Source organism: Oryctolagus cuniculus, chromosome 3 (assembly GCF_964237555.1).
Source record: "Oryctolagus cuniculus chromosome 3, mOryCun1.1, whole genome shotgun sequence".
Classification (NCBI taxonomy): Eukaryota; Metazoa; Chordata; class Mammalia; order Lagomorpha; family Leporidae; genus Oryctolagus; species Oryctolagus cuniculus.
This window is the reverse complement of record NC_091434.1, coordinates 173,398,691-173,422,276: the sequence shown is the minus strand read 5'-3', so window position 1 is coordinate 173,422,276 and position 23,586 is coordinate 173,398,691. Positions and strand designations below refer to the sequence as shown.

Below are 23,586 nucleotides of genomic sequence, written 5' to 3'. Positions count from 1 at the left end.
CAGGCTTTAGTGAACTATTTGAGAAATGCTCACACAATGCCTTGTGGTTCTATGAGGACTCATACACATCTCTGATCCACGACAACTCAGTGGGTGTCCATGGCAGGCAGTTCACGTCCATCAAAAGGTAAAGGAAAGAAAAGCCACACTGCCATGCACAGCCATCTAACTTTCTCATATATGTGCAGTCGGTTGACCTTAAACTGACTTTGCATTAAGCCAAAATGTGTGTGTGTGTCTTATTTTATCCTTACTGTTTGAGCCTCTGAGCGCAATTATCATCTTTTCTGCAATGACACATTTATATTGAGGCTGCATTTGTGTGTTTGTATGTGGGCATGTGTTTTTGTGAAGTGATTGATATTGTATGGTCCTGTAACTTAATAATAAAAACAATTTGCATCTAATTCAGCATGGAGTTTGCATGTCACCTGAGCAATGCCCACAAGAATACAAATACTTTCCAGTGCCAGGGACCCAGAGCAGCAGATTTTTTTTTTTTTAAAGATTTATTTATTTGAAAGTCAGAGTTACACACAGAGAGAAGGAGAGGCAGAGAGAAAGAGAGAGAGAGAGAGAGAGAGAGAGATCTTCCATCCGCTGGTTCACTCCCTAATTGGCTGCAATGCACAATGGCTGGAGCTGCACCATTCTGAAGCCAGGAGCCATGGGCTTCCTCCAGGTCTCCCCAATGGGTGCAGGGGCCCAAGGACTTGGGCCATCTTCTACTTACAGCAGCAGATTTTAACCAACATTCCTATTGCTCAGAAATAGTCAATCTTGGCTGAACCAGTATTTGCATTAGCAGTTACTCCAAATTACTACTAGCCCTCAAAGTTGACAGTCTTTGTTTTCCAGAATTCCTCTGCTGTTATCATTGTTGTTCCCTGCTTCATAGCCAAACAGATAAAAATTTCAGAAGGTGATGCCTTAACAACACAAGGAAATGGAAAAGCCTGTTTTGATGTATTCATTTAAGAGGGGGTAGATGATGCTGTGTGTGTGAGCTTTGGAATCAAGTGCACTGGCTTTGAATGCAGACTCTGAGAGTTCCAGGCTTTGGGTTGTGTGGTACTGGCCATTGTTATACTGTCTTTAAGGCCTAAATTTCACATATGTAAAATGTGGATGAAACCTGATTCTTGTGGTTTTGGGAAAATTAAGTGGGATAATGCATATTTGATCATTAGTAGTGTAGCAAATCATGACCACTCAATAAATTAAATCTATAAACTACAATTAGCATTCTTGAATGAAAGTGGTTCTAAGGCACTGAACCCAAATAGGCAACCCAGAGTACTAGGTTAGGTGAGTCTTCAAATCGCTTGCTACCTCTCTCATATTGGGGAAAACAGGATTGGTCTCATGAGGACAAACAACTAAGCTATCCCCTTGACTGTGCTCTTTCCCCTTCTCATGAGAACTTACAGTATACATCGCAGTCGATCAAATTCCAAAAGCTCCTGTATGTACCTGCTGTCTTCACTGTAACTGTCTGTCTCATTTGTTTTCCTGTGTGTCCCCACCATAACAGACCCATAACCATAACTAGAATAGAAGCTTCATTTGCCCCAGGGATTCTGTGTGTTTTATATTCTCTTATACAAACACTGGGAACAGGTGACTGCACTGAAAAAATATACCCCCACAAGTTTTCATTCAATGGATGAATGAGATCAGTGGTATAATTGTTGAGAGAAAGTTGAGTATACATAGACAGCTGTCACCAGAAAAATCCTGTCATTTATTCTATTTTTAGAAGGTTTTTTTTTTTTTGTCATTTATGCATTTGAGAGGCAGAGAGATAGAAAGGGACAGAGAGACAGATTGGAGAGAGACCTTCATCTGCTGGTTCACTCCCCAAATGCCTGTTACCACTGGGACTAGACAGGACTGGAACCTGAGGCCAGGAAACCAGTCCAAGTCTCCCACATGCAGAGGAAGGTCCCAACTATCTGCAGTCACCCCCCAGCCCAAGTTCTGCCTAGTCAGGAAGCTGGAGCCAGGAGCTACAGCCAGACATTGAACCCAGGTATTCTGTGGTGGGATGTGGGTGTCTTAACTGCTAGGCTCGGCACCCACTCCAACCCTTCCATTTAAATATCATTATACTTATAATGTTACAGTGTGGAATATATGAATTCCTGCCTTATTTGTAATGCCCTTGGAGGGATATTGACTGCTCACTACTGCAGAGTATTATTATTTGTTTTTTATTTTATTATTTTTTATTCCTTAAGTGACCTCAACAATCAGAGCTGCCAGAACAAGGCCAGGATGTAGGAACTCCATCTGGTCTCCAAAGAGGGTGGCAGAGGCCCAGGAAGTTGGGCCATTACCTACTGCCCTCCCAGACACATTAGCAGGAAGCTAGATCAGAAGCAGAGTAGCCAGGACTCAAACCAGCATGTGTACATGGGATTCCAGAAATGCAAGCCACAGCCAACCGGCTGTGCCACAATGCCAACCCCTGCTACAGGTTATTGTAGGGGCTGGAGCTGTGGTTAGACAATGGCATTCCTTCTGTAGCCCCTTTAGTTTGGTTTAAATGGACAACAGATACTTCTTAGTTACTTGGCACAGATGGTCCTGGTATGCTTGCTGCTAGTCCATACTCATAGGGATCTTATGAGAACAGATCATATAAAACAATCTTCTCAAATGTCATGTTCCTTATCCTCATCAGTGTTGGCTCCTGAATCTACTACTAGCAAAGAAAATAAGTGAGAAGTAGTAAATTCTAATAGAGAAAGATGGCTTTGGGTCAGAAAGAACGAGTTTCCTCCTAGCTCATATTTCTTTAGCAATTTGCTCAGTGTCATAGGGTTTCAATTGTCTTAGCTGTAAATTAGTGAATCCTGCTTATTTGATATGGCTGTCTTTATATACTGTGTGTGTCTAGTGCCCATAATATGTATCATACTGCCAGCCTTCTGGTTAATGTCTGTCTCTAGCAGTGTTCTACTCATTAGAAATGAGCGTAGGCATGTGTGTGTGTGTCAGTGAAAAAAGCTGTACCAATTGTAGATAGTGTTGGGGGAACCATATCTGGAATGTTGGTCTTCTTAAGATAGATTTACTGGGACACTTTGTCTTACTTATGTCACCAATGTCTTGGAATACAAGAAACAGCAGTGAGAGGATAGACAACTTACTGCAGCATGGCATAGTTTCTTACGTGTTTCTAGTATGAAGGCAAATATTTCCAAATTATTGGTTGGAAATATAAAGCTGTAGGCTTCAAAAAACAATCCCATCTATTTCTACAACATAAACTGATAATGACAACATGTTAGCATTCCTGATACAAGTAAGATGGTGATATGATGTTATCACACCAGCAAGGATTAAAAGGCAAAGCTTACTATTATCCGGTTTATGTTAAGCCTCAAGGCTCTGCTATGTCCATGATATACTACCTCTGAACCAGAGAAAACCATTAAGATAATACTGAGACACCATGTCCTATTAACTTGTTTTCATTCTGACTTCTCTAATGTGTCCAGTCCATCCTCACTCACATCTATCTTCTTGAAATTTGTGAATACATGCTTGTGGGTATAGGGCTCTCATTCTGTGGATTTCTATTTATTAGTGTCTGATGCTTGCTTATTTAATTAATTTAAAAGGCAGAGAGACAGAAAGGGAAGCAGACAGACAGATCTTCCATCTGCTGGTTCACTTCCCACATGTCCACAATAGCTGGAGCTGGATTAGGCTGAAACCAGGAGCCTAGAACTTATTTTAGGCCTCCCATGTTGATAGCAGGGACCCAAGTACTTGGGCTATCACCAGCTACCTAGCAGGGATAGGAAGCAGAGCTGGGACTTGAACCAAAGCGCTCTAGTATACCATGCAGATGTCCTTAGTAGCATCTTAGCCTCTGCATAAAAAAATCTATGCCCCTTATGAGTATGTATAATCATTTTTATATACAGTTTTTGGGTGTTTATTAGCACTTCAGTTAACAAACTATAAGCTGTATAGCGACTTTGAGCTGCCAATATAATTAATAACATTGAAGACAGCATACAAATCTAACAGGGAGCAGTCACAAAGCAGCTGGAAAAATCAGACAGGAAGATTGCTTATGAGAAATACTGAATTTAGTGACTGGCCATGACTAAGCTGACCAAAGGAAAGACAAAGTGGAAACAAAGGCTGATAGCAAGTTATGGAAACAAGAAGTGTCCATGGGTAAAAATGAGAGCCGGGAAGGAGAGTTAAACTTCTTTTTGAATCCATCCTGGCCTTGAAGAAGGAGGCAGAAGGAATGGCTGAGCGGCACAGTGGTCAGCGAAGGGCATAGTAAGCATCGCACTGCTCAGCAGTCTCTGGGCATTCGTGGTTAGCACCATTTCTCATGCCGACTGGTACACACCAGACTGTTCACCATACTGCTCACGAAGAACAGCCACAGTTTGTGCCTGTGTCCTCTAAATTTTATGCAGATATACAAAAGCTCGTAGTGGTATGCTAGGCAACCACTTTAGTTCCAAGATGTAGACTTCTAAGATTCACATGTGCTTTTTTCCCATTAAACAGTCCTATGCTATTTAAGGATGGAGACATGTTCTGAGAAATGCCTTGTTAGGCCACTTTGTCACCATGTGAGCATCATAGAGTGTGTTTACGCATTCCGAGATATAGATCCTGCTACACACTCAGGCTATGTGGTAGGTACCATGGTATATGAGTGCACTCCAGTGTTGACTAAGATATCATTATGTAGCACATCACTATACCAATTACTTTTTGCTCATTAAAAATTATTACATCTACTAATACTAAAAAAGAATTAAATCCCCAAATGCTCACAACAGCCAGAGATGATATAGGCCCAAGCCTGGAGCCAGGAACTCATCCAGGTCTCCTATGTGGGTGGCAGAAACCCAAGCACTTGGGCCATCCTCTGCTGCCTTCCAAGGCTCATTAACAGGAAGCTGGTTTGGAAGCAGAGTGACTGAGACTCGAACTGGCACACTGATGCAGGATGCAGGTGTCCTAAGTCTGGCTTAACCTGCTGTGTGATAATGCCTTTTATTTGATGGGTTTAAGGTTTATTTATTTATTTATTTATTTTCATCTACTTGAAGGGCAGAGCATCAGATAGAGAGGCAGGCTGAGGCAGATCTTCCATTCACTAGTTCCCTGCCCAAGCGCCCACTACAGCCAGGGCTGGGCCAGGACAACGTTGAGCATCTAGAAGTCCTCCCAAGTCTCCCACATGGCTGATGGGGCCCAACCACTTGAGCCATCATTTGGTGTCTCCCAGGATGCATCAGCAGGAAGCTGGAACAGAATTGGAACAGTTGGGACTGCACCCAGCACTCTGACATGGATGCCAGCGACACAAGAGGCAGCTTAATCCAATGTGCCACAAGACCCACCACCACAAATTTTAATATGAGTAAACTTTTGCAGTATTGACATGTACCCCTCCCCATCTTAAAGTAATTTACTTTTCTGATCTTACTTTTTTCCAATCCTGATCTAATGTTCAAAACACGATGATGAGTTATCCTTCGTTACCACCTAAAGTTTTAACTTGAATCAGCGTGATTCTAGCAATTTGGTTCTTAGCAAATTATTTCTCAAGAGAGACCCCCATTGGCCACCACTCAGCAGGGGGAAAGGTTTTTAAATGTATCTGTAGTTCCTATATTTAATTTATAAATTGCTTTTCTTTCCTTGGTTTTCTGCTCTAAGATTTTGGTTTTATTTCTGTTCAAATAGAAATTATAGAATGCATTGGTTTGGGGGGAAATATAAAGCTTTCTTTCATGTCCAAATAATGGCATTCAGGTACTTTCCCTCTTTCTCTTTGTGTGTCTTTTATGGAGCCATATCATTGACCCTGTGTGCATAGATCTGGGCGGGGAGGACCTGGCTGAGCCTCAAGATTTAGGTGCACATCTGAGGTTACAAAGGGGCAAGATCACATTGCACACAAAGATGCTTCAGATAATGTGTTCCTCAGAACTGCAATGAGACCCTCTGCTGGAAGAGCATGTGAAATGGGTGCCATTGCCATGCTTTAGAGGGAGCCCCAGCCGTAACCCAGCCATGAGACTGTGTGTGAGCAGTAGGTCAGGTGTGCACACATGGCAAAGCTGACCAGGGTGTGGGAACAGAGCTATCCTCGGCTATCCATTATCCTCCTGAAAGACGTAAATCCCAAGTACGAGAAATTCATGATAGCCTGAGTAAAGACCCTATGAGACGGCGATGAGGGAGGGACATGTACTCTGACTTAATCACTCTTACATCACTGCCTTTCTTTTCTGTGTCCATTCTTCTCACTCTGTATCGGGCTGTAGTCAACTAATCACCACTGTGGTCTTTCATTACTTATTCTCTTCCAGAAACAAAGCTGAATTCTTCACCTGCCACATCCCATAGCATTCTGGCCTCCTCTCTACCCACAGCACTCCACTCCTCAACACTGGCCCCCAGCCATGCCCCAACATCTCAGTGTCCTCTTGTTTCTGGGCTTTGCATATACTGTTCTCTTTGCCTGAAATTCTTTCCCCCCATGCATCATGGCCATGAACTTCTTCATTCCTGTAGGTGTTTGCCAAGATGTGTTTCTTTCGAGGGGCCTTTCCCAGCCAGTGTGTCTGCGACCTCACCTTCAACAGTTTTTGAATGTTTTGTGCACTGCTGTCTCCCAATGCCTGAGACAGTGCCTGCACCTAGTATGACTAAGTTAATCAGTTCCTCATCTCATTTACTTACTTCCTTCTGTTCTGAGAGTGCTGCATATTGCTAAATTATTATTTGTGGCCAATGTGAGTCTCAAAAACAGTACTGTATCTTCTTACCTATTAATGGTTAAAGTTTGAACCTCGTAGCCCAGACTTTAAGAATTCTAAAGCTTTCAAGAACCTTATGTCAAATGCAAATAAAACCCACAAGGAGGTTTCACCTCACCCCAGTTAGAATGGCTATTATTCAAAAATCAGCAAACAATAAATGTTGGCAAGGATGTGGGGAAAAAGGTACCCTAATCCACTGTTGGTGGGAATGCAAACAGCACAGCCACTGTGGAAGGCAATATGGAAATAACTCAGAAAGCTGAATATAGACTTACTGTAAGAGCCGGCAAGCCCACTAGTGGGAATTTACTCAAAGGAATGAAATCAGCATATAAAAAAGTTATCTGCACCCCCATGCTTATTGCAGCTCAGTTCATAATAGCTAAGGTATGGAATCAACACAAATGTTCATCAACTGATGACTATATATCTATATCTGTCTATATCTATAGAAAATCTATAGATCTATCTATCTATCTATCTATCTGTCTATCTATAGGGATAGTGTGGAATACTACTTAGCCATAAAAAGAATGGAATCCTATCTTTTGCAACAAAATAGATATAACTAGAAACCATTATACTTACGTTATGGGGGAGAAGCCATTGTAATTCATAAGCTGTACTTTGGAAATTTATATTCATTAAATAAAAGTTTAAAAAAAAGAAAAGAAACCATTATACTTAGTGAAAGCCAGTCCCCAAAAGACAAATACCATATGTTTTTCTTGATCTGTGGTAACTAATAGAGTATTAAAAAATGTAATATGTATGAGTGAAAATGATGTTTTAAGGTTCGATGATTGTTTACAATCCTTGTCTTTACTGTTGAATAATTTTTTTCCTTTTATACTGTTTGTTTTATGAATATAAAATAAACTGAAAGTAGATCAATGTAAAAATTAAAGTGTAAGAAAGGAAGGAGGTGTGAGGATGGAAGTGTGGGCAGGAGGGAGGGTAGAGTGGGAAGTAATACTATGCTCCTAAATCTGTACATATGAAATTGGTTCACCTTAAAAATTTTTTTTCAAAAATTAAAAAATACAGCTTTAAACAAAATACTAAAAGCTGAAAAAAACCCTTATCTCAGTCACCCTTCATAGCCTGATCTGTATCACCCAGTCTGGGAGCCCTGTTATGAACATGGAAGCTGGCCCATGTCCAGCCTAGTTTCATCTGTCGTCTGCCCACCCCACAACAGTGTTACTCAGGTAACATTCCATATGTTGACCATCCTGTAGACACAGATGAGACACGTAAGCAGCAGTAACACTAGCTCCTGGTTCTTATTCCACCATGTATGTAAGACCTTGACCTTCTGAGCGATAACCTTCCCATCGGCCTCTTGGGGATTCCCGGAAATCATCACCTCTGTGCTCAGAGACAGTCATACATCTGTAGTGAAGTTTCTACCCCATTTTCCCTCCATGGTTTGTGGAAGTCTTTTACTCCCTACACACTGTTAGTCTGCCTCATTACCACCTTTTTTGGCACTGCCCACCATGAGAATACTTATGTCTTTGTGGGGTTGTTGCCTCCTCCTGTTCCCAAACCACCAGTTCTCCAGATTGGGACTGGGTTGATGGCATATGTGGGGAGAAAGCCCCACTCCGCAAGCCCTTGCCTCTTTCTTCCCTCCTCCTTTTGCTTTCAGACCATCTGTGGCAGGCAGTGTTCTTTGTGTTAGCTTATAGCAGCTTAGACAAACAGAGGAATCTGCGCGTTCTCATAACACTACAGTTTTTAACCCTGGCTTCTTTGGAATCCTTCTGTTTTGGTGTTTCTCTTGCAGTGCTTTGTGACACAATCCTTTGGTTTCTTAACACAGCCAGTATGCCCATTCCTCAGGTCCATGGACACTCCACTGCCCCAACCCTCGAGACCAGAACACACAGCCCCACCTCCACACTCAGCACCAACCCTGAGCCTGATGACTCATGCATGTGGACATGCGTGAGCCCAGTGACTCAGGTATGACCTGTCTACTCTCCATTCCTTTTAGGAGGCATCAGTGCCTACTCGATAGTGAGACTGTGGATCTTCTTCCGATGGAATGTTGTTGATTTTTCAGTTGTATGCATCTCTTGAGGCTGAATTCAAGGATTTACTTTCTTTCTTAGGTCCTTTTGATGGACTCTGACTGAGATTTCCCTCCTCTAAATTATAGCATGCTCCTTAAACATTTTAGCCATGTGTGGCTGTCCTGTTGATGACCCTGCCTTTACCGTCCCTCTGGTCTCCTCAAGAACTTCCCAGTGTCTACCAGAACAGAAAATTCCTCTTACATCCAGCATAGCATCCACATGGACTTTCTCACACAGTGATGCTTTGCAGGATTTGCTGACTACATTTTCATAAGTACGTTCTGGAAAAGCCAGTGGTTACTAGTGTTTCAGCCACACGATGAATTCACTTGTGTAGGCTGCCTCCGAGCGTCCTGATTCTAGGTCACTGGCACGTACCTATTTGGGTGTGTGGGTGTCTATTGGAGCAGCACATGGGTATTCTGACGCATTGGTTTTGAAGAGTCACCCACCCAGCTTGCAGTTATTCCTGCTGCTTTTTCTTTAAGGTGATTCTGAGATGCTTCTGTCATGGTGTCCTGGTGGACGGGGGAGGGGTGCTGAATCAGAGGGTTTCCACCCAGAGGACACACGGCACACACATACTGATCTTGCTGCTTGAAGGCCAGCTGTTCATCATGGGCCAATGCAGGCCATCAGGACTGGGAACAGAGACCTTCTAAGGAGAGTTCTGAGTCTCCACTTGGATACCAGCCTCCTTCAGATGTGTGGCATCTTCTCCTCTTGGTCCACGATGATGAAATCCTGTTGTTAGACAGGCTTGGTGATCTGTCGAGTACCCACAATGGAGCAGTGCTGGGACTCAGTAAGCCCTCACTCCTGGTTTGTCCTAAATGCTCTGTGTTCCATTGAAGGAAAAGAAGGGCAGACAAGTTTCAGCCTTGACATCATATTAATGGAACTTCCAGATAATGTCCTTCTTCGTTTTGCCCAATACCAATTTACCGATTGCATCCCAGGCTCCCCAGAGAAGCAGAATTTGCCAAGTCTGCTTGTCATTTCTTCTAATTGGGTTTTTAAATAAATCAGAGAACTCGTGTTTTCATTTACCTTGGATTATACAGCAGCAGAGTTCTTGTTTGTGTTGTTCAAAGAGGCAGCCTCTGCTGAAAGGACACTGAATTCCTGACATTCTCAAGGCCTGGCATTTTCCTCCCACCCTCAGCATTCTCTTAGCTCCACCGTGGCAAATCCGGCAGGAACCTCTCAGTCTGCCTGGGAGTACTGTCTGCCCTCCCATCCCTTCCACCAGGAGCTGCTGAGGGCTGAGTTTTTCAGTCTAAAGTGAGAGAGGGGGAAGAAGAGCATTCTCTCTGCCCCACTGCTGTTTCCCGTTCTTCCTGATTCCAGCCTTCCCTCCCTTTCTGTTCCTCAGTGGGAATCTTCTGATCTAGGAAGACCAAGGCCAAGGGGCTTATCCCCCACCTTTCCACCACTCAACCCCATCTGACCCTTCCCCTACAGTGCCTGCTCTGCTCCCTTGTGCACTAATAGCAGCGCTGCTTCCTGCCTGAGCCCCTTCCCAGACCCTCATCCCTTTCCTCTCTGTGACCTCCTCCAGGACTAGGTAGGGATTCCTTGTGGCAAGTGGGAAGCCATTGTCTGAAACAGCCCGCTCTGACCTCTAAGCTCTCCTGGGGCTGGGAGACAAAGGAAGGCAATACCCTGGCCCTGTCCACCCAACCCTGCCTCCCCTGCCACTCTCTCCATTTGGGATCTTTCTTGATTAAATCTGTGGCGGTTTGTCAGTCTGCAGTAGGAGACAGGCTTGGTGTGTGTCTAATTGGGATGCTAGTAACATGTGTTGTACTTGATTCTTGGGGTCATGTTTCAGACTGTTAATTCCAGTCTCTATGGGTAGTAAAGAGGCCTCAATGCTTTCCTAAATCAGTGGTTGGTAAAACTAGGGCCTTGAAGGTTACCCAAGGCCATGAATTACCTAGTCCCACCACTCCCCTTCCCTTCTTTTCATTTTTATCTTTCATTTCCCTACATCCTCCCTTTTCTCTTTCTATAAAACTCTATTAACTATCACCAGATACTTTTTTTTAAGAAGGAATTGTATTTTCTGCTCAAAGGAATTAAAACTACCATTCTTGATGGCACCTGTAGTTCAGAGACTTACAGCCAAGGGATGTGGATGGGTGGGCTAGGATTGGGTTCTAACCTTGTTATCATGGACTATTGTACACTTTCTACCGCTACAGACTTCTCATCCCTCTGTCCCTTAGAGCTGCCTCCCCAGCTCTAGTGGTGTAACACTGATGATTTTGTTTCCAAGCTTGATGTGAGCTGAAGTTTGATAAAGAGCTATCCTTACAGCAGTGCCCATAGCATTGAAGATAGTATAGGGCAAAGTCAAAAATCTGTGTTTTCTTTTATAATTACAAAGTTACTTCAAAAAGTTCATGGAAAAGTGGAATTATAAGTTTATTTTGTTGCAAAAATTTTTAAAATTCATGCAAAGTTTTTCATAAAATGTACTTTCCACGAATGTTTGAAGACCCGCCACATTGTACAGCAGCTAGTTCTGTTACACTCTCCATCATAAAGCATGGCACATCATTGTGTTGCTATTCAAGTGCTGATCATGTTTATATTAGGTCAGAATGAGACTGGTGGAGTATGGTCTATAGTATATCCTATATTGTTGGTCTCTACAAATATCACACCCACACACACAATTTGATGGACTGTTGTTAAAAATCAGCACTGATTGGCCGGCGCCATGGTTCAATAGGCTAATCCTCCACCTGTGGCACCGGCACACCGGGTTCTAGTCCCGGTCGGGGTGCTGGATTCTGTCTCGGTTGCTCCTTTTCCAGGCCAGCTCTCTGCTGTGGCCAGGGAGTGCAGTGGAGGATGGCCCAAGTGCTTGGGCCCTGCACCCGCATGGGAGACCAGGAGAAGCACCTGGCTCCTAGCTTTGGATCAGCGTGGTGTGCTGGCTGCAGCGGCCATTAGAGGGTGAACCAACGGTAAAGGAAGACCTTTCTCTCTGTCTCTCTCTCTGTCCACTCTGCCTGTCAAAAATAAAAAAATCTAAAAAAAATTTTTAAAAAATCAGCACTGATAGAGTTGGGGAGCCTTTAGTAATGGTGCTATGGTTGCTCTCCTTGATATTTAAAGCAGTGAACTGACTTGACTCTTAAATTCATTATTAATAACAAATTATTAAACTTTTAGAATTTAAGTTTCATTTTAAGATTTATTCATTCATTTGAAAAGCAAAGAGAGAGGGGGAGAGAATGAGAGCATGCACTTCCATTTGCTGGTTCATTCCCAAATGGCTGCATTGGCTGGAGCTGGATCAGGCCAAAGCCAGAAGTCAAGAGCTTCTTCTGGGTCTCCCACATGGATGGTAGAGGCCAAAATATTGGGCCATCTTCTGCCATTTTCCCAGGTGCGTTAGCAGGGAACTGGATTGGAAGTGTAGCAGCTAGGACATGAATCATTGCCTATGTGGGATGCTGGCATTGCAGGTGGTAGCTTTACCCACTGGGACATGACACCAGCCCCTATAATTAAAATTTTAATGTGCTGAGTATCCCAGACAATATTTTTGTGAACAATGTGCTAGATTTTTATAGCAACTGTGTCCCAATATGAAGAATCACAACTAACAACTGAATGGTTTTTAATGACCTTTCATGATTTAATTTATACCTTTCATAATGAATGGAATTACTGGTTTCAATAAGAGTTGTTTGGGAAAAATTGAATACTTACAGTTCTTACAGTGTTCAGATTCCTCTGTTTTTATCTTTGTATTTAGCTTAAACCTTCAAAATAAAAATCATAACATAATCAAGCACAAAATTCCTCAAGTGTTCAGTATTTTCTTTCCCACATTTTACTATGCAGCTACATCAAATTGAACAATTGAAATTTAGTTATAAGCCAAGAATTCAACAGTTAGGACTTTGGATTCACCAAAATGGTTTTCATTAAGTGAGGAACTGAAAATCACGTTCTCTACCATTATGAAAAAGATGTTGAACTTCTCAAAATTTATTCACTTAGTGTTACATAGGATTATTAACTGTAATTATCTGATTCTTCAGATTAAAAGCTGTTTAGAAGCTATCATTTAGGAAATCAAGAACAGCAAAAGATAAGAGCAATGACCTGAAAAGAGCTCTAGTCAGGCAAGAAGACTGGAAACATATGAAGACATTACTGTCCTTTATAAGTGCAGTGCATCATGTTGTAGCTTATGAGGGAAAAATTCGGATTATGTCTGCACACTCTGCCTCCAAGACAAAGGTGTATATGATATGTCTTAAGTCTTTTGAAATTCAACATTGTTTAATTCAAGTGAGTTTTATAACATAAAGCACTTTGCTTGGTATCCTTTGTAGAATGGAACATGTGACTCAGTCCATGTGGGTGATGTTGGGGTATGCACACATCATCTGGGGAAGCTGAGAACTCACTTGTCTTGACCCAGTGTCTCTCAGACCCTTCTTGCCCGGATCCCTTAGTTAGGAGAGGTTTTGACTCAGAAGCCTGGTTTGTAAGACCAGGAAAGAAGGAGGGAATCTGGTATCAGTGAGAGCACAGGACTTCTGGAGCCTGCTCCGTGTCCCCTTCACGTGCTGCTAGGTGACCTCAGAGCTCTGGAGAACCACACACAGAGCATGATGTGAGGCACACAGCTAGACAGCATAGCAGTTGTTGGGCAGGAAGGACGCTTTTCAGGCCTTAGTAAATCATAGTCCGTCAGTGATCGCCTGCCCTTGATAGTATTGCTTTGCTTGTCTGCAGTCCTTGGAATTACTGTTACTCTGATTAGCAACATGACTCAACTACGCCAAGCATTTTCTGCCAGTGGTGTTAAAACCGTGATCTGACCAGGGTACTCCTAGCAAACAGGAGGCGATAGTCATTTGCTTATGGGTGCTCTGCTCATGAAAATTTGCAAACTAGAATTTTACTACTGGTGCTTTGACTGTTGCTGCTGCCATGATTACTACTACTATTTTATGTTTTCCTTCTTGATTTCTTTTCAAGATATTTTTCAATAGTGTAGCTAAATGCTTTAGTTTGGCTTCTGCGTTGTTAATTGCAAACCAGCTGATTGTCAGTTATTCAGTGTTCTAGACCACATTCTTTCCTCCCGAAGAGGAAAGCCAAGAGCAATTCAAGCATCAGCAAGCAGGTGCGTGAAAGCCTATCAGTGGGGAATGGTCTGCAGGTTGGTCCTGGCAGTGCTGCCGTGGCTTTGGCGCTTAGCTGATGGATGACGACATGGCTAGTCACTGGGATCAACATGGGCCCATGCCCTCTGTGGAATGGGTAGAGCAGTCAAGGAAACAGTGGACCACAGTTTCTGGCCGCGTATGCTGTCACTTTCAAGGTGGTTGCTTGTTATTCCTCCAGTCTCCTTTGGCAGCAGCAAGACTTGGTTCCTTATCTACCTGCCACCGTTAGCTCAAAAATTGTACCTGAGCAGGTGAAGCTCCTCATAAGAAAGCCCCAAGTTGCCAGCATCTAGCCTAGCCTTTCCCACTCGGATGCTTTGACAGACTCACTGATCAACTGGCTCTGTATATGAAAGTTCTTTCAGTGCTCAAACCACAAAAATTATTCATACAGTTCTTCCTTTCAGCCTGTCCTTTGTAGAAAGGCCTGAGAATTGCAACTTAGATTCTATGTAATGTCGGCAGTAATGGAATCTAGATTCCACACATTCATCTCTGTCCTTACAGGCCTATTTTTTTGTTAGAGAAAAGAAAAACCTTAAAAAGCTTTTTATTGTGAATTTAAACTGCCTTTCACGGAGGCCAGATTGCATTATATTCACAAGCATGAGTGGTGGAACCAGACCGCCTGGCTCTGCTGTGCTCTGATTAGCTGATTCTGCAGATCACTGACTGCCTTCGTTTTCTCATCTGTAAAATGGGATAAGAATAGTACCTCTTTGGTAGGACTGTCAGGGTTAAGTGAATTATATCAGAGTGCAAAGTACTGTATTCATGTTAGCTTCCCTTGCTGCTTTTGTTATTATTGTTGTTGTTTTCTTTTATAAGCTGCATGATTTGGGCAGAAACCAAAGTAGTTTAGTACATTTTTGTGCCTGCAATAGAAACCAAAAGTGATTGGCTCCTTAAAAGGTAGACTGTTTGGTAGAAGGGAAACAATATATTTTTTAGCTAATAATTATTATTTTAATTATATTTATGGGTACTTTGTGGTAATTCAACAAGTGTATGCAATGTATAGTGAAGAATGCTTGTTTTGAACTCAGACTGAAATTTGAATATTGATCCTGTTACGTAATTACTTGGCTGAGAATTAAAAAATGATAAGATATGGAGGGGTAAGAACATTTCCATCCTTGGATTAAGAAATTTAGAAATAGAATGAAGAGCCTGGTTCAATACTGTAGGTTCAATAGTTAGTGGTGGTATCATTGTACTGTGAAAAGACAGCTCAGGCCACTTTAAGTCCTGTGGACGCAGAGCTACTCAGTGAAAGACTATGAAGTGTGGCACATTATTTAATCTTTAGGATTAAGTTTCAGATTTGCTTGGTAACAGAAAGAATGGCAATGTTTACTCCATTTACGTGGACTCTCTGTAAAACCGGGGAGCTCTTGGAGAGACTGTTAATATTTCTTTCTCCTGTTTTGAATTCAATGTTATAGAAATCCGCTCTCAGGAGGAAGTGTGCTGTGTGTAAAATCGTGGTCCATACTGCCTGCATTGAGCAGCTAGAAAAGGTAAGAGCTCGCCCCCTGCTGCTGCATTTGCTGCATTGCAGGTGTTTGGTTTTCAAACATCAGATGTAAATGTTTATTTTCCAACCTTTTGAAAACAATGGCCTTTGAAAGAGCTGGAAGTCCAGTATTATTGACAGATTAATAATGGAGAGGAAATATTTAGGGGCCATTTGCTTTGTTGTTTGCTGAAGCATAATTTGTTGTCTACTTATGTTGACTCTTGGGAAAGGAATGATAAAAGCCTGATGTGTCCTGATTTTCTTCCTGTTTCATCTCTGCTTGGGCTTCATAGACAGTGATCTGCTTGTGCAGCAGGGGATGTGTGAGTGGGACTGGATATGACACCCCGGTAGTGTCTTTCCTCCAGAATGTACTCTCAATGACTCCTTTATTTGTAATTTGGTGAAAGGAAGGTTCCAGTTAGGTAGATGTCTTCTGTGTGATTTCATGCTTCTTACTCCATTTCCATGTGTGGCTCTGTGTGCATAATCTATATTCTTGAACTGCTGTGTGTAAGTGCATTGAAATATTTCAGCCTGCCACCAGAATGATGTGGTCTCGCTACATGTTACCAACTGTTGCCAACTGATATCTTGTGGCAATGGCTGCTAACACTTTCTTATTAGTTGTTTCAGTCTCAACTGCACTACTCATCCTCTCCTTGATGCCTATCCTTCTACTTTATCTGGTAGCTAAAAAAGATGCAAATGCCCTGAGCAGGAGACCACCTCATCTAAAAAAGGCAATGCTTAGTCATTTCATAAAGAATAATTTTGCCTGTGCTTTGAATACTCATCCTAACATTAAAAATTTCTCAAGTTTATATTTTCAAATTTGAAAGTCCAAAAACAGCCAAATGGTTTCAGCTGCATAGATTTTCCCTCTGACTCTTTCTTATCTCACTTTCACAAATTTGCAGTGTAAGAGCATTGCTGTTCAAAGATATTTTCTTTTCATCAGAGAAAATGAAGGGACATGGATTGGAGATAAAGTATTGCTTGGGGTATATGTAGATTATCTAATGTGTAGTTTCTTAGTTTTTGAGTTTTATCAGTCTCTGTCACCGTGTTTTTTTTTTCAGGTAAATCATTCTAGTCTCCTACTTATCCCTAATATAATGTACTTTTCTTTCCAATAACAGATTAATTTTAGATGTAAACCAACATTTCGGGAAGGAGGCTCAAGGTCACCAAGAGAAGTGAGTATCTCAGACCTCTAGATAATGCCAGCTTGATTCCCCACTGATTCACTGGATTCATAGCCATTCACCAGGGATTTAAAAAGATAAATTCTGTCTCCTTCCATTCTATGTCAGCTTCTTGTGAATGCATCAATAAATGTGTTTAATGAAATCTCCACATCCCATCAGTGTGGGTGCAATGCACTTTATTCTTCTTGTGAAATGTGTGGGGAGCTGGGGTCTTACTTGAAGCAACCAGAAGGTGGGGGAAGAGATGGTGGTAGAATTGAAGGGGTGAGAATAGTCTCTTGTTGTCTTTGGTCAATTGTAGTTTCATTTTTCAGTGTTGAGTGGAGCTGGGCTACTCTGGGGCTGCAGTTGTTGGTTGCTCACATGATGCTGCAGGCAGACTGTCTGGTACCAAACTCTGCCTTTGATGTGTTGGGCTCTTGGGCACTTCATCTCTGAATCGTAGGGTTGGCATGTGCTAAATAAATAAGTGAATAAATCATAAGGTACAGTTCAATTTTGTACTGTGTGCTTGACCTATCAGTGTGGCTGTGAAGAGAAACAGGTAGATGTGAAACTGGAATGAAGAGTAGTTGCTGCCGTGTTAGTGGTGCACACAGATGTGATGGGAGAGATGACGCTGAGATGTAAGACTTTGCAGGGCTCATTTATTCAACTTTTATGCTAGGGAGACAAGCACAGTGTGGGAGGAGTTAGAGGAAGCAGGGAAGGTTCTTAGCCCTCCTGTATTATACTGGGTGGTCTAGCTCCAGGTCCACTTTTGCACTCCCCAGTCTCAAAACAACAGCCCATGTTCTCAGAACCTGTCCTCCTTAGAAAGTAGTTTTCCTGATGAGCTGTTCAGGGTTGCCAGCCAAATGTTAGTATGGCACTTTCCTTCAGAGAAAGTCAAGTGAATATAATTTTTGGTAAACATGCTACTCCACTTATTTACATTCCCATTGAAATAACTTTCTGTTCCACTTATGCATCTATCCCTTGGAAACCTTTCCTGCTGGTGTATTCCTCACATCTGCCCTATGTAGTAATACGACAGGGAGGAAAGGAGTCAGAGAAAGGGCTTCCTGGAGCAGGGAGCTGTCGCACTGAGACCTTGCAGAGGCAGGTGTGAGTAGGAGGTGAGGAAGAGCCTTCAAGACAGAAGGAGGGGCAGCACATGAATACTAATGGGGGCAGGGAGAAGGGAGAGAGAGAGGGAGGGAGGGAGGGAGAAAAACAGAATGAGAAACACAAGAGATACACCATGGAAGTTTTATCATCAGGGGAGTTGGGAGGGAGGCATTACATTTTTTTTTTTTTTTTTTTTGACAGGCAGAGCGGACAGTGAGAGAGAGAGACAGAGAGAAAGGTCTTCCTTTGCCGTTGGTTCACCCTCCAATGGCCGCTGCGGCCGGCGTGCTGCAGCCAGCGCACCGCGCTGATCTGAAGGCAGGAGCCAGGTGCTTCTCCTGGTCTCCCATGGGGTGCAGGGCCCAAGCACTTGGGCCATCCTCCACTGCAGAACCTATTACTCTTGCTGCAGTGTGGAGTGTAATTCAGGAGTAATGCTATTGAAGGCATGAAGACAATTTAAGAGTTTCTGCTAGTAATGTAGGCTGCACATAATGGTGCTGAACTAAGTAGTATTGTTGTTACATAGGAGTTTGAAGAGAACAGAGTTTATTGCATTGTGAGCACAAAGATGGAGGAGCCCAGTGTAAAACAGGCCTGTGCTCTGGAAACCTGATCACCATGTGAAAATGAATTGGCTTGAGGATGATGTTGGGGATGTGTCGAATCTAGTTGTAGAACTATCAGTTGTGAGGTGTTCTTGTTGCCCCTATTACAGAAACCCAGTAGTAAGCTGAGTGGGGTTATGAGTTTTGAGCTTTTGAGGAAGACAGGCTGGAGGTAAGATATTTGTGAGTTGTCAGCATACATATATAGTAGTAACAAAGCTATGGGGATATAGATGCATATGTAAAATAGGAATTGAAGATGTCTAATTATGGAGAGGATCACAAACATTTTGTAGATAATTAATGATAAAAAGACACAAAAATGATCTCATTGTTCCTAATACAATAGGATTGGGAGAAAATATGGAAAGAGAATAGGTTGTGGATGGAAGTTGTAGAGAGAAGAACAGAAATTGCTGCCATTAATTTTATCTCCCACTGGGTTTGTCCAATATGGTAACAATTGGGAGGCTGTTGGTCACACATGGGGTGAGGAAAATGTGAGAAATAAGGTGGGGTTGTGGGTGCTCTCAGTGTCAACTCATAGTGCACCATAGCGTTGGTCAGCTGATAACTTAGTGGTTTCTTGTTTAGGAAAACAGAAGTGATAGTGTCCTTAAGATGGAGTTTATGAATTTACATGCAAGGGATCAGTGTCTCCCTTCAGCTTGTTCCCTCTCTCTGTCTCTCTCTCGATGGATGGATGGATGGACAGACAGACAATAGATAGGTAAATAGATAGTAGGTAGGTAGGTAGATAGATAATAGTCACTATTATGTGCTATTCTTCTATTGTAGGTATTTTTGGTGATCATTAGCTATGACCTTTCTCTTCTCTGAAGCCAGATCCCTCTCTGCCCCACCACTAAGAGTTTGGGACACTGTCCCTTATCTTCTTTTGCAAACACTTGATATTCCTTCCTTTTCTCCATTTTCAGCTGCCCCAACCCACACACAATTAACTTCAGCATAAACGTGCTCTAATAGCTTCCATCTTCACCACCAACTGTGTCTTCACTGCTGCTCTGATTCTTGTTTTGTGTTCACTGCCAAGTTTCCAGAAAGTGTTATCTGTTTAATTTATTTTTAGTATGCCATCTTCTAGTCATATTAACCTGTTCTGATCTGGTTTCTACTCTCCCTATTTCCTGAAATTGCCTCTTTGATGGTGCCAGTGATCTCCCTCATGCTAAATTCATGAAATATTTTTCTGTTCCTGCCTTAGTCTCTCAAGAATGTTCAAAGCATCACATAGTCCATTCTTCTGGAATTTCTTTCCTTTCTTCTTTTTTTTTTGAATTTTCAAAATTTGGTATATGATTTAACAATTTTTAACATTTTACCATGCTCACTTCATAGGTAGATATTATGTGTATATACACACTACTTTTTCTTGGAAATACAGGTATTAATATGAAACAGTGTAGGTTTCAGTGCAATGATCATTAACTGAGGAATAAGGGGTATATTTTCTCTTTGCTCATGGCATCACTCTGTCCTAACTTCCCTCTTTGTTCCTTGGTTAGTGCTTCCTTCTCTCTCATTGTTCACTCCTCCTGATCTCTGCACACCCATCTGAATTTGGTACTTGTCCCTGTTCTCTTATCTCTGCTTAATCCTATCAGAAGAGCATATCCAATTTCATGGTTTTGAATGCTGCATTTGGGCTGAGAACTCCTAATGTTAGCGTTTCTAGTCTATACTTCTTGGAGTCTCATTTGACATGCCCTTTGAAGGTATCGCGTCATCTTGGGTATAAAACAGCAAGAACCAAACTCTTTAATTCCATCATCAAAAATAAGAAGTATTTTTACAATTTTTTTACACCTCATAAAATGAGATGGCTGTTCATCTAGCTCTTCAATAAAGAAAACTGGTGGGTCATATTGATTCCTTCTCATGTGCTTTCTACATCTAATGCATGTGATGTATTTGCCACTCCCAACAGTTTTATTCATAAGATACACTCATACTTCAAATCCATCCATCCATCTCCATTTCTGTTGTCAGCATGGAAGGAATTGTGATCTCTTTAACCACTACAGTAGCTTCTTCCTGATTCTTTTCTCCTTCAATCCACCTGTAATTTTAAAAAGTAGTCTTTTAAAATGAAAATAAGATTATGTCCTTTCTCAGCTTAAAACTGCTTAAAGGTTTCCATAGCATTAGAGCCAAATCGCATCCTTTGTCTTGGCAAGAAAAGGCCCAGGTGTTCTGGCTTCTGCCTATGTCTCCAACCCCGTGCAGCTGCATCATGGACTTTCCTTCCGTCTGTGTGACACACACCAAGATAGCTATCATCTTTGGATATCGGCATATCTCATTCCTATTTGGAATATCTCTTTGCATTACTATTCATTTTTTTTTAAAAATATTTATTTATGTATTTGAAAGAGTTACACAGAGAGAGGAGAGGCAGAGAGAGGGAGAGAGATAGGTCTTCCATCTGATGGTTCACTCCTCAATTGGCCACAATGCCCGGAGCTGTGCCAATCTGAAGCCAGGAGCCAGGAGCTTCTTCCCGGTCTCCCATGTGGGTGCAGGGGCCCAAAGCCTTGGGCCATCTTCTACTGCTTTCCCAGATCATAGCAGAGAGCTGGATTGGAAGTAGAGCAGCTGGGACTAGAACCAGTGCCTAAATAGGATGCTGGTGCTTCAGGCCAGGGAGTTAACCCATTGTGCCACAGTGCCAGCCCCTTACTATTTCTTTTTTAAGGTTTAATTTATTTATTTGAGAGGTAGAGTTATAGACAGAGAGAGGGAGAGACAGAGAGAGGAGATCTTCCATCTGCTGGTTCACTCCCCAAATGGCCACAACGGTTGGCGCTGAGCCAATCCGAGGCCAGGACCCAGGAGCTTCTGGCTCTCTGACACAGTTGCAGGGGCCCAAGCACCTGGGTCATCTTCCACTACTTTCCCAGGCTATTGGCAGGGAGATGGATTGGAAGTGGAGCAGCCAGTACATGAATCGGTACCCATTTAGGATGACGACACTGCAGGCTTAGCCTACTATGCCACAGTGTTGGTCTCTGCATGACTATTTCTTATAGTTATGTCTCAGCTAAAATATCCCCTCAGAGACTGTCTAAAATATTATAGGCTGGGTGCCTGTATTACCAGTAGAATTGATTTCTAACAGTTCTTGAGGCTAGCAGTCTGAGATCAGTGTGTCAATGTTGGCCAGTTCTGGTGAGAACCCTCTCCTAGGCTTCAAACTACTGCTTTTCCTTATGTCCTCATATGGATGGAAAAGAGCAAGAGAGATCTCTGGGATCCATTTTATAAGGGCCTTAATTCCATTTATAAGGGCTCCACCTTCATAAACTACCTACCTGCCAATGGCCCTATTCCCATATGCCATCACATTGCAGGGTTAGGATTCCAACATATGGATTAGAGGGACAACAAAAATCAATCCTTTGCAGAGGTCTCAAAGACAGCTTCAAATAGGTAGAACTTGTTCTGCCCCTTCAGAGAGCTTTGCATACCCTACTTATTCATGCATTTAACTGTTTGCTTGTCTTGCAAATGTCTTGCAATGTCTCCTTCCTTTGGTGTAAGCTTTGGGATGGCACTCATGGAATTTGTCCCAAACTCCTTGTGCCAGGACCCAGGGTATGTGATTGATCAATATCTGCTGGCTGAATATATCTAATAAAGGGGCCCATTTGTCTCAAAATGTTTCAGAATCTTTTATCTAAGAGGACATCTGGAACATGATATTTATGGCTGACTGTGACCCATCTGAGATCCTCATTTAAAAGACTTCAGGTAGTTTACTTGATGTAAATAAAACAACATTTATTTGAGAATTAGTTTGACCTGGGTTCAAATTCTATCTCTAATTCTCCAGTTTGTAAGAAGGGTCTCTAGAGTGGGGACTGTTGGTCACTGTCTGTCATCATAATGGCAGGTTTTAATAGATATTTGTTGGACTCCTCCAAGTTGAATATTTTTGGACCTAATTTTTCTTAGTCATATGCTATGAGGACTGGGTTAGGATTTCTATGAACCTTTCAAGTGTTTTATGAATAATGCTTTGAGTTGAATTGGCCATTTGAAAATAACTGAGCAATCGTGTTATGTATTGCTGCTAACAGTATTGAAAATAAGCCCTGAAATAATGTATCACCAGTGTTTTCACACCCATAAGTAATAGCCCTTTTCTTACCCAGTACTTGAATACTATGTGAATAATTCACAAATTATTGATGAGTAATAAAACGACGTTATGGTGTCAGAAGCCTTGCTTTGCTGTCTTAGCAGCAGTGTTAAGGCAGGGCTGTTATCAACACTCACATTTGTATTGTAAGGATCTTGAGTCCAATGTCAGTCCAGTGATCTGGGAGATATGAATAGCAATCAAAAGAAAATAGTGTGAAAAATCTAACTTTATTCCAACAGTTTAGGAGATAGGAACAGTGTTCAAAAGAAAATGGTGTGAAAAATTAAAACCTACGGGAAATGAGGACTGGAAAGTGACAGCAGTTCTACAATCCACTCTTTCTGCATGTGGTTGACGACAACTGATCTGTTCTCCCCACGGCAATTTCATTATTTGTCAAAGAAATTTGCCTGGAAATTCCATGCCATTCCACACACACATTAATGTTTACTTTGTCTAAACTATGTTCAAAAATAAATTTATAGGAGACCCAAGAACTCTCAGTAGAAGAATTCTTGACATCTCAAATCATAGAGCTTTAGATTAGAAATAGTTACTCAGTTTCTTCTATGATAGTCATTCTGTGTAAGCTTCCCTATCCACCTGTATCATAGTTGGCTACTTATTTCCTAGGAAGGATGATATTAAACATGTTTAACAACAGATAGGCTCATATATATTAATATTTAAGTAAAAAATTTTAAAATATTCTCTTTTACTTCCTCAATTGACTAAATGACATGGCATTATAAATCTTCCCTTTAAATGATGTATGTTGTAGTACAAATCATTGTCAGTCATCTAATTTGTAAATAACTGTTGATTTGTGGAAAGTGTCAGTTTAATCTTTGTAGTAGAGCTGTCACT

General features: G+C 41.9%; 1 protein-coding gene across 13 annotated transcripts in view; it reads left to right on the top strand.

Annotated features, from left to right (window-relative positions):
• The window catches only part of DGKI (diacylglycerol kinase iota), a 504,889-nt gene that overhangs the window by 205,901 nt on the left and 275,402 nt on the right, over positions 1 to 23,586 (top strand). For all 13 annotated transcript variants that reach the window (XR_007920530.2, XM_070071340.1, XM_051849034.2 and 10 more), the window contains 2 exons: positions 15,552 to 15,626; positions 16,768 to 16,824. Coding sequence is in view for 11 of the 13 variants with exons in the window: in XM_070071340.1 (XP_069927441.1) it covers positions 15,552 to 15,626; positions 16,768 to 16,824 (132 nt within the window). In the remaining 2 variants the exon portion in view is untranslated. The remainder of the gene's footprint in view (positions 1 to 15,551; positions 15,627 to 16,767; positions 16,825 to 23,586) is intronic.